Source organism: Pavona decussata, unplaced genomic scaffold (genome assembly GCF_977016875.1).
Source record: "Pavona decussata unplaced genomic scaffold, jaPavDecu1.1 SCAFFOLD_71, whole genome shotgun sequence".
In the NCBI taxonomy this organism is placed as follows: domain Eukaryota; kingdom Metazoa; phylum Cnidaria; class Anthozoa; order Scleractinia; family Agariciidae; genus Pavona; species Pavona decussata.
Window position 1 is genome coordinate 566809 of NW_028145490.1, and position 13246 is coordinate 580054.

The 13246-nt window shown below is 37.0% G+C and overlaps 2 protein-coding genes across 2 annotated transcripts in view; one reads left to right on the top strand and one right to left on the bottom strand.

The window, feature by feature from the left end:
* The window catches only part of LOC146477179 (astacin-like), a 211470-nt gene that overhangs the window by 31010 nt on the left and 167214 nt on the right, over positions 1-13246 (top strand). The gene's annotated exons all lie outside the window — the stretch shown is intronic.
* On the bottom strand, positions 59-13178 carry LOC146477183 (uncharacterized). Its single transcript, XM_085113531.1, has 2 exons — positions 12968-13178; positions 59-592 (listed from the first exon to the last, which is right to left on the bottom strand). Exons 1-2 carry the CDS (start codon positions 13176-13178, stop codon positions 222-224), a joined length of 582 nt encoding a protein of 193 aa, XP_084969657.1. The 3' UTR covers positions 59-221.

A 13246-nucleotide genomic window follows, 5' to 3' on the forward strand; every position in this document is an offset into this window, starting at 1 on the left:
TTGTTCAAAAAGTGATCGAAAATCATTTACCAAACAAAAAACCTATTTTATTGTCTAGAATGCATATTTATGTTACAAATACACATACAGAGATACGTGTGCTAACGTTTTCTTCTTTGCCTAATTACATTTGGTGATCCCAAGTCATGGGTATATCGTCATCCCTTTGTGAGTTTTTAAGGGTACATCGTGGCTCTAAGTAACAGGCATGCCGATTAAGCTTAGTCGCCGTCGCTATCACTATCACTGCCGCTTTCCGCATCGCTATCTTCCTCTTCTTCCTCCTCTTCTTCCTCCTCTTCTTCATCTTCTTCTGTGGGCGTCACAGTTGCCATTGTAGGAGTGGTAACATTTGCTGGAGTAGTCATGTTAGTGGGCATGGTGGTCGGGTCTTCATCATCTTCACCATCGTCATCGTTCTCATCATCGTTACCATCATCATCACCATCTTCATCACCATCATCATCTGTGGGTTCTTCAGTTGCCATTGTAGCAGTGGTGACGTTGGCTGGAGCAGTCATGTTAGCGGCCATGGTAGTGGCAACGGTAGTTGGCTCCTCGCCACTGTCATCGCCACCGTCACCGTTGTCATCTACAAAAAGAGTATACAAAGTAACCAAAAGTAATAAATAGATGGATTAATGCTGGTCTACGTTTATTTATTCTACCAATGAGACTCCATAACACGCAGAAATGGCACCTTAAGGCGGCATTTATTGCGTTTATTCTTCTTCGCTGGCTGAGCAGAAAAAAAAAATGCCAAACATCTTTCAAAGTCCAAGTAGCATTTTTGTCGGGAGTGCGATCCTTAGCTTCACTGAAATTGGCAGCTGAAATCTTAACTGCGGCATGGGTGATATATTGTTACAATTTTTTACAGTGAAAAATGTGGAAGCATTCAGACGGCTTGTATCAGATTTATTAATGGGCTAGCGATTTTACAAAATATAAAATACACCTTTTTGCTTAAACATGAGATTAATTAAACATTAGCTTGCCCCTAGTAAAGCCACGTTTCCAGTCGCTTTGAGTGGGCCAACATTTTAAATCAATACTCAGTGACGTGATTGCCGTGTTGATGACTTATAGCGGCCATTTGTGTCAAGAAGGATATTTGTATTTCTTACTCACAGATTAGATTGACAATTATCGACATGATACAATTTAAAATTGCTCTTTCAATCAAAATAAAACTGATACCATCCTTTTTCACTTATTTCTCATAGCTTAGAATCAAGTAAGTGATCATGGTTCTTCCCTCGTTCTGTTAACTTTTCTAACCCGCTCTTTCTCTATTTTACACCAAACGGAAAAGCGGAAGCCCTTCATAATAAAATTTTGCCAAGAACTTTTATGATAAATGGAATGTTTAAGTGCTTCTTATTAAATAACGAAGGCAAAGGCAATTGTGATTTTAAAATAAGGCCGCCAAACGAAATTTTATATTTATTTTTTTCGTTTCCATAACATCGCGCGATTAGGTATTCTTTTCTGCCCTCTTCTTTCTTATTAACGGAAGAAATTCTCGTTGTCAACCTTTCTATATAAATAATTATTGAGCTTGCTTTATATAGTTCTTATCTTGTGAAATAAATGGAACTGTTCAATCTTCATCTAGTATCCAACTTGTTTAATTAAGCTACCTAACCAGTTAAAATTCGCTAAATTTCCTAAGCATTTTATTACAAAGCTATTTAAAAACTGTTTCGTTTCCTTCATCCAGAATACACCTTCTGCGTCATCAAATCTGATATTAAATAACTTGAGGAAAAAAAAAAGAAAAAAGCATGATCTGTATAAAGAAAATGTGCGTGTGTAGAAATATTGTACACACACACCAAAAAAAAAAACAACAACAACAAATTAAGCTTTAAATATACATCTAACCTACCATCACCGTCATCTGGGACAGGGATTGCCCAGATTTGTCCTAAAACTGCAATTAGGCAGAGCAAAATCAAAGCTTTCGAAGCCATTTTTTGGGCGGTGATCCTTTCTTGTAAATCTGTCTTGCACAATGAAGTTTTTCGCTTACCCTTACTTATTTATAGGTAAGGGTAAAGGCAATTTGAATTCCGTAAACGCCACAATATAATTTGCGGCTTTACATATGGATTGATAGGAAAATCTAGACCAACACAATATTGCGAAATTGCACAGTACTTGAAATTCAAGCGTGAGATTTTGGCAAAAACTGCTATGTCATTACAGTTTGTGGCTATTTTAGGAAGTCCAAAGTTTACAGTGAAACCACAACGGTAAGAATAACATAATACTTGATTGTTTGGGAAGGTTGTTCGACTGTGATAATGTATAACACGCTATCGAATTTGAACTCCTTTTGTAGAAGGGCTATTTGAATGGACGCTTTATAGACTTCTCTCACGGCTTTAGTGGGCAATGAATGACAAACAAACATCTAAATAAAAGCACTTAAAAAACGCCTCAAAGGCGGCTAAATCGCTCATTTTATATTGCTTACACCCTCATGTTTATAAACAATGTCATGTCGGCACGAAAGAAAAACTACAATCATTTATATTCGGTCTTGCATCCGTTTATTTCTCTCTCGTTTGTTAACCATGGAATTTAAAACCACTTCTTGACGTCTTTGTGGAATCAGTTAAATGATATAAAAAATAAGTTTGAGAATACGTTTTGAAAGACACCTACTGTGCGCCATCTTCAGTGAAAAATCTAATCTTCGCAATATAATCTTTCCAAAGTTAAAAAAAAAATGTTCTCATTTGCCTGCAAATTGTTGTGAACCTTACCGTTTGCTCGGCCGTAAAAAAAAAAATGGATCAGCGAGTTAACTCTGCAGCGTTATGTTAAAGTGTAACTGCTGTACTTTATACTACACGTTTGTTAATCTGGAGATAGATGTATTAGCGTTTCTTTTGTTTCCTTTAATTATTTCTTTTTCCTCGCTTCAAATCTTGGAACAATGTCGAGGTGCTTTGGACCCTGGGAGATATGTCCTTCTTGCTTCGGATAATTTACCACCAAGAAAGCATATAACTTCCCTAGCAACAGGTAAAGCACAATTAAAGCACAATGGTTCTTTTTTTAGAAAACAAAAAGGCCAATATTTTGTTAGTTTCAATTTTCATCTTTAAATTAGTCCAAACATCGCTTAGACAAGTGTGTTTATTTTGAGTTCCGTAGTTAAACAGTTCTGTGAAGAGTTTTTGCCAAATTACCACGCATATTTCTTTGACTTCTCATATCCTCGGTCCCCCACTCATTTTTTCACTCGTTCTTTTTTTCTTCATTATTATCTTTTTATAATGATTTTTTATTTATCTATTTATTCATTTTATTTTATTTTATTTATTAATTCATTTTTTTTTTTTTTTTACTTTTAATTTTATTTATTTATTTATTTATTTATTTATTTATTTATTTATTTATTTATTTTTTATTTTTTTTTTTGGGGGGGGAGGTGTTCTTGTTTATCTTTCTTTCTTCAAATCTGAAGCGGCTGCCAGGTCCATTGAGCCCTGGGAGATATTTCCCACTTAATCTTGCTTCTAGACAATTCACCGCCAGGAAAGAATAGAACTTCCCTAGCAACAGGTATAACACAATTTACCTCGTAGATGGTTCTTTCTTTTAGAAAAAACAAATGGGCCAGTATTTTCTTAACCTGAAACTGTAATTTAAATTTTCTTCTGTAAATCACTCCAATCATTTCTTAAACGAATGATTTTATTTTGGTTTCGTCGTTAAACAGCTCTGTGAACTCGATAGATAAGTAAAGTAATGTTCTGGGATGAACCTTTTCCAGAACAAGTTTTATTACATTGAGGTGCTGAAAATTGCTCTCAATTCACGCTTTTCAGTAAATCTGATCCTGTCTGGGTAGGTAGCTTTTAACTAATCTGAAAACTACCAACCCGACTGTCGACCTGATTGCATACTTTCTCCGCCATACACGATTCCATAGCCTCCCACAATCACGCAATGCTCGTCAGTGAATACAATCCTGTCTTTCAAAGACAACTATCTTTGATAGATTTTGAGCTTTTATTTATTGAAGCTTATCCAAGATATTTGAAACTAAACAAGAAAAATGGAACTGAAATCTTAATTGACCTATCTTGGGATTGAAACTTAGGAAAGTTCTATTTCTCTTTTAAAAAACGTTTATCAGGCTCTCAAGTGTTAATTTGTTAGAAGTATAGCGACCCTTTATCCGTTAAGGCTATTGAAATAGTAAAGAAAACAAACAGGTTACCGAATGTCTGGTAACCATAACACCCATAACATAGGAACACTAAACAAACCAAATATGGCGATGTTTACTGCTTGTAAACAATGTTTATGTTCTTCTATATATATTTTGTTTTTCACACTATTAGAACAAAGATTAGTCTTTCAACAACCAATACGTCCCTTGTTGGTACAATAACATGAAAAGTTGATTTAACTTACGCGAGACATCGCTATATATAAAATTAATTGTTTTATTTCGAATCATACAACTTAATGAGACAATCATCCCTTCTCAATTTTATAGGAACATTGCGCCAACAAGCGTCAACTTTTCATATTATTGTACCGACAAGGGATATATTGGTTGTTGAATGAAAGACTCTTCTTCGTTCCAAAAGTGAGAAAAAAAGAAGAACGTAGACTTCGTAGAAGAATGGTCGCTATACTCCTGACGAAACTAACACTCGAGGGCGTGATAAACATTTCAACAATTCAAGAGAAATAGAACTTTCCTAAGATTTCGGTTCCATCGTCCTTGTTCAATTTCAAATACCTGAACCAGCCTCCAAGAATTTAAAAGTTAAAAATCTAGCAAAGACAGTTGTCTTTGGAAGACAAGATCAGATTTATGGATCGGCATTTCGTGGTTTTGGAAGGATGAGGAATCGCATAAGGCGGAGAACGTATGTAATCAGGTCGACGACGTTGGTAGTTTTAGAAATACTACCTAGCTAGCTATAGTCCTAGCTACCTATAGCTGCTTGCCTGTAGAATTACTTTTACCTCAATGCAACATAGATTTGACAAAACTACGAATACTGGAAACGGACGAACTGTATTGAATTACAAGCAGTCGATTTTATTTTAAAAATTTAAGATAACGCAGACCATAATTTTCGTTCGATAGTTTTGAGTCTTCAAATGTCAGTTTTGCAGATGCATGCAGAACGCAACTACACATCAGTGTCAATGTAGTATAAGAAAACAGTTCTTTTATTTCTTAGGAAAGTAATTTTTTTTTTCTAGTTGTACATAAGGCAACTATTAAGCTGATATGTTTATTAGTAGACGAAGTAAATTAAATGTTATAGCTATCAGAAATAACAGTCAGTGAGTTAACCTGGGTGGGGAACGGATTCTGCCGCTACGACTTTAAACGTTTATGGGTCTTAAATATTTAAGCAAATTACACGAAATGTCATGACGTTTTCAGAAATTTGCCTGGGAAAAGTTTTGGTATTTCAGGTTTCACTGAAACTGATGTTCTCATGGCAACCAATTTTTGACAATCAGTTTTTGATTTCAGAAATCGAACGGTTCCTGTTTTTAATGTACGAAATTTGACTTTTTTACAGTTTTTTTTTTTTCTTGTTTTCATATCATTTATTTTGTGTTTTTCTTTTCATTTTGATAACGTTTTCGTTTATTTTCGTGGTTTTCAACTGTTATTTACAATGTCTATTGACTACTTGGCTACCTGAATTTGCCACCCTTTTTGTAACAGGCTCCATTTATGTTTAGAAAGTTCCGTTGCATTTCGTCTGTTGGCGTTATATAATATAACAATAGAGTTGATGTTCGCGGGCGTAAATATGTTTTTGGCCCGACTCAGGCTCATTTTGGCCCGAGCCGCAGGCGAGGGCTAAAATGAGTTCTGAGAAGGGCCAAAAACATATTTACGCCCAAGAACATCAACTCTATTACTATTATAATAATTTCAGAGGGCATTCACAAAAGCACAAAAGGAATAAAAGACAGTACAGTAAGCGATCGCGATATCTTCTGTGAACGCTGTCGGAATCGCCTCGGCGTTTATTTTATTGTACAAAAGCTTTCGTTGTCACAAAAACTTAAGAGCCGATTTCTGAAATTATCAAAAATCGGGCGTCAGTAGTGAAATTTCGAATTCCTTCATATTTTGCCCATATAATCTCTATAGTGGAGTATTTTCAAAAATAACGTTAACAGTTTCATCAGCGTGTTATTTGTTTCGAAATCGGGCAAAGTTTGAAATAAGGCAAATTAGCGTCCTTTCGGTCACGAAACTTACTGAAAATTACCCATTTTCATCTCGCTCGTAGAAAGAAACGCAATGTCCTCCATTAATGAAATGTTTACAAAATATAAACACATCCCTCTTCTTCATAATGCACTAGTTAAATTAAGATAAGCTTGAAAATTGGCAGTGCTTTGGCCGTTAGAAGAAACCCCTTTTCGGCAGTTAAAAAATTTAGCAAATTTCATCCAATTTCAACTCAAAAGAAACCCAATTGGTACGTCAAGTTTGAATTTAAAATGAAGACTTTGTTAAAGCACAACCTCTGTAGTTTACTGTGTTAAAATATTTCTGGCGGCAATGCAAAAGTACCCCGTCGAGAGACCAAAATGGGAAGGGTACTTTGACACGAGGAGAGCCTGTGAAACGAACAACGGCCGTCACGCTACAAATCAAGTCCTTTGTTAAATTATCACTTGCGACAAAGAATATGTTTTCTATAAGCTGTACAGAAATTGCTAATAGTAGCTTATCCTCTGTTGAACTTAGTAGGATAACATTTTGGATGATTTTGTCAACTCATGTATTTTTACACATGTAAAAGTCAAGATTAGGCACATTTTGCTATTAATTGTGTAATAGGAAACTGTTACATTATTCTGCTTCGGCTACTTTCAAAAATACAACAGTCAGGAAATACCAAAAGTCAGAGTATTTCTAAGCTTTACTTTATCTATTGATTGAGTTTTCAAGAGAGGAAACGCAATTGCTTTAGAATTATCAAGCGAAGATGGTATAAATTCACTTAGAAGAGGTCAATGTTAACAGCAGAGATCAGCTATGTCAATGCGATTGTCGCATCAGGAGGACTTACCACAGTGATCTGATCTGCAGGGCCTGTAACTCTTTTTAAACGGAAAAAGTTGAAATCCTCGTAACTGCGTGACTCTGACAAACTAAGGCGTGATCAAAACCGCGTGGGACCTGGTAACCGAACTATCTTCCCACGCTCTACGAAGGCGAACAAGTAACAAACGACAAACAATTCCGTATTTTACCTCTGTAAATATATAGTTCTTCAAGTTCTTAAACCAGCCGTCTTGCCAAATATACACTCCCCGTGCTTGAAAACGTTTTTTTTTTCTTGGCGGGAAGGGGAGAGAGAGGTTCCTTGCGCGTGAGATCTCGCGGACGTTTAGAACACAGCTTAGTGCCCTTTTTTCAACAGTCACTTTATATTTTCTACTGTATGGCACTTATCTTTGCAAATATCAAGAACGAAGTGGACAGTTACAATAGTGTTTCCTAACTACAGCAAAAGGCTAACATTATTGGCTGGAGGTTCCATCTATGATACAGTAGCAAGTAGAGTAGACATTTTCCTACAAGAAACGACCCCACATGATCCTACGACGGACCAGCGCACAAAAAGACTGTTTTGCAGCCTAGCTTGTTTCAAGCTCCAGAACAGTGAGAACCGCGAAAACATGAACCCGAATTTAAAAGCAGCCTCTATCTGCAGAATTCCACTCGTTTTGTTTCTTCGGGTTTTGGTTTGAAATTTGGGCGTTCTCACTAACTGAGAGCTTTGAACTGGCTAATGTTCAATAAGCTAGTGTCTATGTGGCATAATTAAAATTATGCCATTAGCCAGTAGGAAAAGAGAACTCCAATGACATTCCAGGCTTTTTGTTCTTCTCCGAGTATCGTATCTGCACTTGAAAGATAAAAATTTGACTGTTTTGCAGTCAAAAAATGCAGGTGTGACCCCATACATACAGCTTGCAATGTCTACTCTACTTGCTACTGTATCATAGATGGAACCTCCAACGATTAATGTTAGCCATTTGCTGTAGTTAGGAAACACTATAGTAACTGTCCACTTCGTTCTTGATATTTGCAAAGATAAGTGCCATACAGTAGAAAATATAAAGTGACCGTTGAAAAAAGGGCACTAAGCTGTGTTCTAAACGTCCGCGAGATCTCACGCGCAAGGAACCTCTCTTCCCCCTCCCCGCCAAGAAAAATAAAACGTTTTCAAGCATGGGGAGTGTATATTTGGCTAGACGGCTGGTTTAAGAACTTGAAGAACTTCATATTTACAGAGGTAAAATACGGAATTGTTTGTCGTTTGTTACTTGTTCGCCTTCGTAGCGCGTGGGGAGATAGTTCGGTTACCAGGTCCCACGCGGTTTTGATCACGCCTTAGTTTGTCAGAGTCACGCAGTTACGAGGATTTCAACTTTTTCCGTTTAAAAAGAGTTACTGGCGCTGCAGATCAGATCACTGTGGTAAGTCCTTCTTAGCGAGTTTTTTTCGAATTCAGGGCTAGAATAAGCTGCTAGTTCATAGCAATTTCATTAATATTTATACTGCGATGCGACACTGAATCACATAGCTCATCTCTGCTGTTAACTTTGACCTCTATTTATACCATCTTCGCTTGATAATTCTAAAGTAATTGCCTTTCCTGTCTTAAAAACTCAATCAATAGATGAAGTAAAGCTTAGAAATACTCTGACTTTTGGTATTTTCTGACTATTGTATTTTTGAAAGTAGCCGAAGCAGAATAATGTAACAGTTTCCTATTACACAACTAACAGCAAAATGTGCCTAATCCTCACTTCTACATGTGTAAAAATACATGAGTTGACAAAATCATCCAAAATGTTATCCTACTAAGTTCAACAGAGAATAAGCTACTATTAGCAATTTCTGTACAGCTTATAGAAAACATATTCTTTGTTGCAAGTAATAATTTAACAAAGGACTTAATTTGTAGCGGGACGGCAGTTGTTCGTTTCACAGGCTCTCCTCGTGTCAAAGTACCCTTCCCATTTTGGTCTCTCGACGGGGTACTTTTGCATTGCCGCCAGAAATATTTTAACACAGTAAACTACAAAGGTTGTGCTTTAACAATGTCTTCATTTTAAATTCAAACTTGACGTACCAATTGGGTTTCTTTTGTGTTGAAATTGGATGAAATTTGCTAAATTTTTTAACTGCCGAAAAGGGGTTTCTTCTAACGGCCAAAGGATTGCCAATTTTCAAGCTTATCTTAATTTAACTAGTGCATTATGAAGAAGAGGGATGTGTTTATATTTTGTAAACATTTCATTAATGGAGGACATTGCGTTTCTTTCTACGAGCGAGATGAAAATGGGTAATTTTCAGTAAGTTTCGTGGCCGAAAGGACGCTAATTTGCCTTATTTCAAACTTTGCCCGATTTCGAAAAAAATAACACGCTGATGAAACTGTTAACGTTTTTTTTGAAAATACTCCACTATAGAGATTATATGGGCAAAATATGAAGGAATTCGAAATTTCACGACTGACGCCCGATTTTTGATAATTTCAGAAATCGGCTCTTAAAACTTTGGCAAAACACCGCAAATTTTGTGAAAAGAATCTTTGCTTCTAAGTTTTCAAAAGAAAAGTAACAGAATTTTGTAAACAGTGAAGAAATAGTCTCTTACCACTGTTAAAATTAATTGTGCAACTGCTTAACTGAGCTGGTTTCGCTCAAAGAAGACAAGTTACATTCACCTCGCCTCCGGCCGTGGAGCTACTACAGGCATTATTTCCACCATCGCCCACAGTTTCTGTATTAAAATCCTCTTCATCTAGCTCAGACGACTGAGAATTTGTTTCTTGGTTAGGTTTTACATCGCTTTTGTAGCTCAAAACAATCTCTTTGCAGATGGCAGCGCTTCCAGTGAAACAAGCAAGAAAACGGCGCGAACAGTTGAATGGCTTCCAGTTCTGATTGGCTGGCTACGTTATTTTCTTCTTTCTTATTGGCTCAGAGCAGCGGGCTAAAATATATTTTAGCCCGCTGAATTCTTCATTTTAGCCCGCAAAATACGCCGCAATGCCCGATGAAATTATTATAATATAAGTTATAAGTTATAAGTTACAAACCAAGCATTCTGATTGGTCAATGATCGAAGAAGCTCTCAGGTAGCCAATGAAATGCGAGCCATACACTGAAAAATTTGCGAGCGAAACAATGGCCTGCGTTTTAAGTAGGTTTTCTGTCGCCACCGCGACAATAATACAAAAAGAGTGCTCAGACCTAAAAACATAAGACCATCGTATAAAACTTTCTTCTTTCTGTTTTGTATGTGGGCGCCATTTGGATTACGGCGGATCTGGAAACCAGTCATTACTGAGCACAGGGAAACCAGCAAGCGTAAAGGTCTTAGGTTTCGGTGTCTTAGTTCTTAGGTTTTAGGCCTTAAGTCTTAGTTTTCTAGACACCTTCTGTGCTTTGTATTTGTAGTTTCCCTCAAGTTTATGATGACGTCTTCTTTAGCTACTGCGCGTACGTTCTGCACATCTTGGTATGGTCCGAGAGGGCCTGATATTTTAAGGACAGTGCCTCCTAATTTTAAAGGTATTTTTGGGTATTTACGAAAATGCAGGTAAAGAAGATCTTAGTAAAGGGCTGCTGAAATCCATAAACGAAATTTGGTGTAACTACGAATTTTTCCAGGGAAAATTAAGCGTCGTCATGTAATTAGGAGCTTTTGGAGCTTTTGGGAATTACTGTTGCTTAACTACCACTGAAAAAAGTGCGGTTACCCATTATTTTCTTTCGGATCGCAATAGCCCAATGATAAATCTTCTCTTCACGTTTAACCATAAATAACGCAAAAATATTATTGTATTAGGAGGCACCGTCGGTAAAGTGTAAGACATAAATATAGCTAGTCTCACAGTGATGAATAAAATGCGAAGTTAAGAATTGCAATTTTTCTTCACTCAATACATCTTTTGAATAGAAACAAACTCAAGATCAAATTAGAACAGCATGAATATTTAGTTTTATCAAGAGTTGACAAGATGATTATTTGAACCACCGTAAGAAGAATCGAGTGCTGGCGTTCCCTAACGCAGTAGATGTAAGCACTCCGTGGTCAAATTACCGTATCAACAGGCCTTTTAGATACAACATATCCTGAAATGACAGTTTAAGTTCATGCCTCAAGGCCATCTGTTAAAATCAGTTACATGTGATTTATACAAGTAGGGCTATTACATATGCGCATATTTTCATTTTTTTTAAAAAAGCTCATTCGACTCATTCGACTTATACTATTGCACTATCGGAACAGATTTTCCAGAAGTTGGCTACAGAAACGAGCACATTTTGAGACTATTTACGCTGAAGAAATATGCTAGCCATTAACAAGACTACAGTTACGGTTCATCACAAGAAAGTAAGGTCAGAGAATACTATGCAAGAGAAAAGAGGGGTTTTCCTTTGGAATTAGACATGACATTGACATCTGAGTGAAATGGAACATGACCTGTATTCCGACAAAACAAGTGTGACATTTGGCAGTTATTAACGGTGCCAACGCATTTTAAATCTCACCCTAAACCCGGTCTTTTAACGCTCAAGTCTAGTTTTGTACAACATTATCGGCTTAATCCGAGCAAGACAGCGTTTTAAATTGATTTTTCTTCTTCATTCTAGATTCAGGCTGCAACGCGAATCACGCCGGTCGAACATCTGGAAATTATTTATGACACTTTTGAGCGGAAATCCCAGGCAAAGTGCCACTCCAGGAGTAATCGATCACTAGCCTAACATCGCTACAGTTATAAGGGTGAAAAATAATCGAAGTGCGTTTTAAAACTCACGCTTTCCGAAGAGAAAACCCTTGCCAATTCTTGCACGTGTTTCCCCATTTTACGTTAGATCCCGGATATTGAGAAGAAATTTGAACTGGAAACATTTACAGCGGTTTTCAACAAGAAAAAATACTAAGTCTTTGGCTGGGTCAAAAATTCTCGATAATATTACGCTTCCCGACTAGAAATCATCCCTAAGACCTACTTTCTACGGCCAAGAACTATTACCTCCACGAGCAAAGCTCATAATATGCAATTATTAGTCTCCGCCAGAGTAACTGAAAATTGTCCGTTCAGCTCAATTATTCTGAGATGTGAAAGTTGCTGGAGTTGCCAGCATTAACGAGTTGTCGTTCAGTATACCGCAACAAAGTCGGCAGCCGAAATGTGTGAAGGATGAGAACAGAAGTGTTGATAATTCAGTACCGAAATCAACAGCTTCTAAAATCAAATGGTCGTGTAAGGTTCTCGAGGAATGGAAACATAATCGATTGGCGATGTCCTGTACTTTGGAAACCGTTTTCTTTTTTTTTTTTTTTTTTTTACCATGAAAGACTTTGAAGAAGGAGTACAAACTTTGGACACGGCCATCACAGATATGTCTGCATGCAGTCTCAACTATTGGCTGTCAAAGTTTGTTCCAGAAGTAAGCAACTGTTCTGGGGAACACTATCCTTCCCGTTCGTTGTACTCAATTATTTTGCGGACTGAAGCGCCCCCTTTCTGGTGTAAATTGAAGTGCTGCATTTAATCCTTTGGACATGTCTGACCGAAGGTAATAGTTACATTTTTTGGGGACAAAATTTCTTTGCGTAAATTAGAAGTGTGTATATATTGTTGTTTTTAATACCAATATTTTTTTTCTTTCGCTTTGTTAGGTTTGTGATAAAAATTCATTGATTTTGTGCAAGTTGTCATTGTGCATATTTTAGTGGAATATACCACTCTCATTGGAGAGTGGTATACTGTTTTTCATTGGGTATGCAAACACATGCATGTGATGTGGCATACAAGTTGTTGGTTGGTAGTTGACTCCATGAATTATTAATGAGTTTGAGACGATTCATTCCTTTTTTTTTTCCACATTCATTCCCAGAAGATTCATTCCTAACCTGTACAGGTTTGGCCGTCTCCTGTGAACCCAGCTTTGCACGTGCAATAGAATCCTCCTTTGGTGTTGTTACACACGGTATCATTCCTGCAGTTGTGTGTTCCCGTCGCGCATTCATCTATGTCTAAAATGTTGTGAAAAGAATTATAATCAGAGGCTCCTGTGAGCCAACTCGTGAATGCAGAAGTAAATAGTGGCAAGGTATAAAACATTATTTGCTTTGTGTTTGGTTGGGCAAGTAGTCGAAAAATAAACCACAAAGGCTTAGGGGGCCTCACTG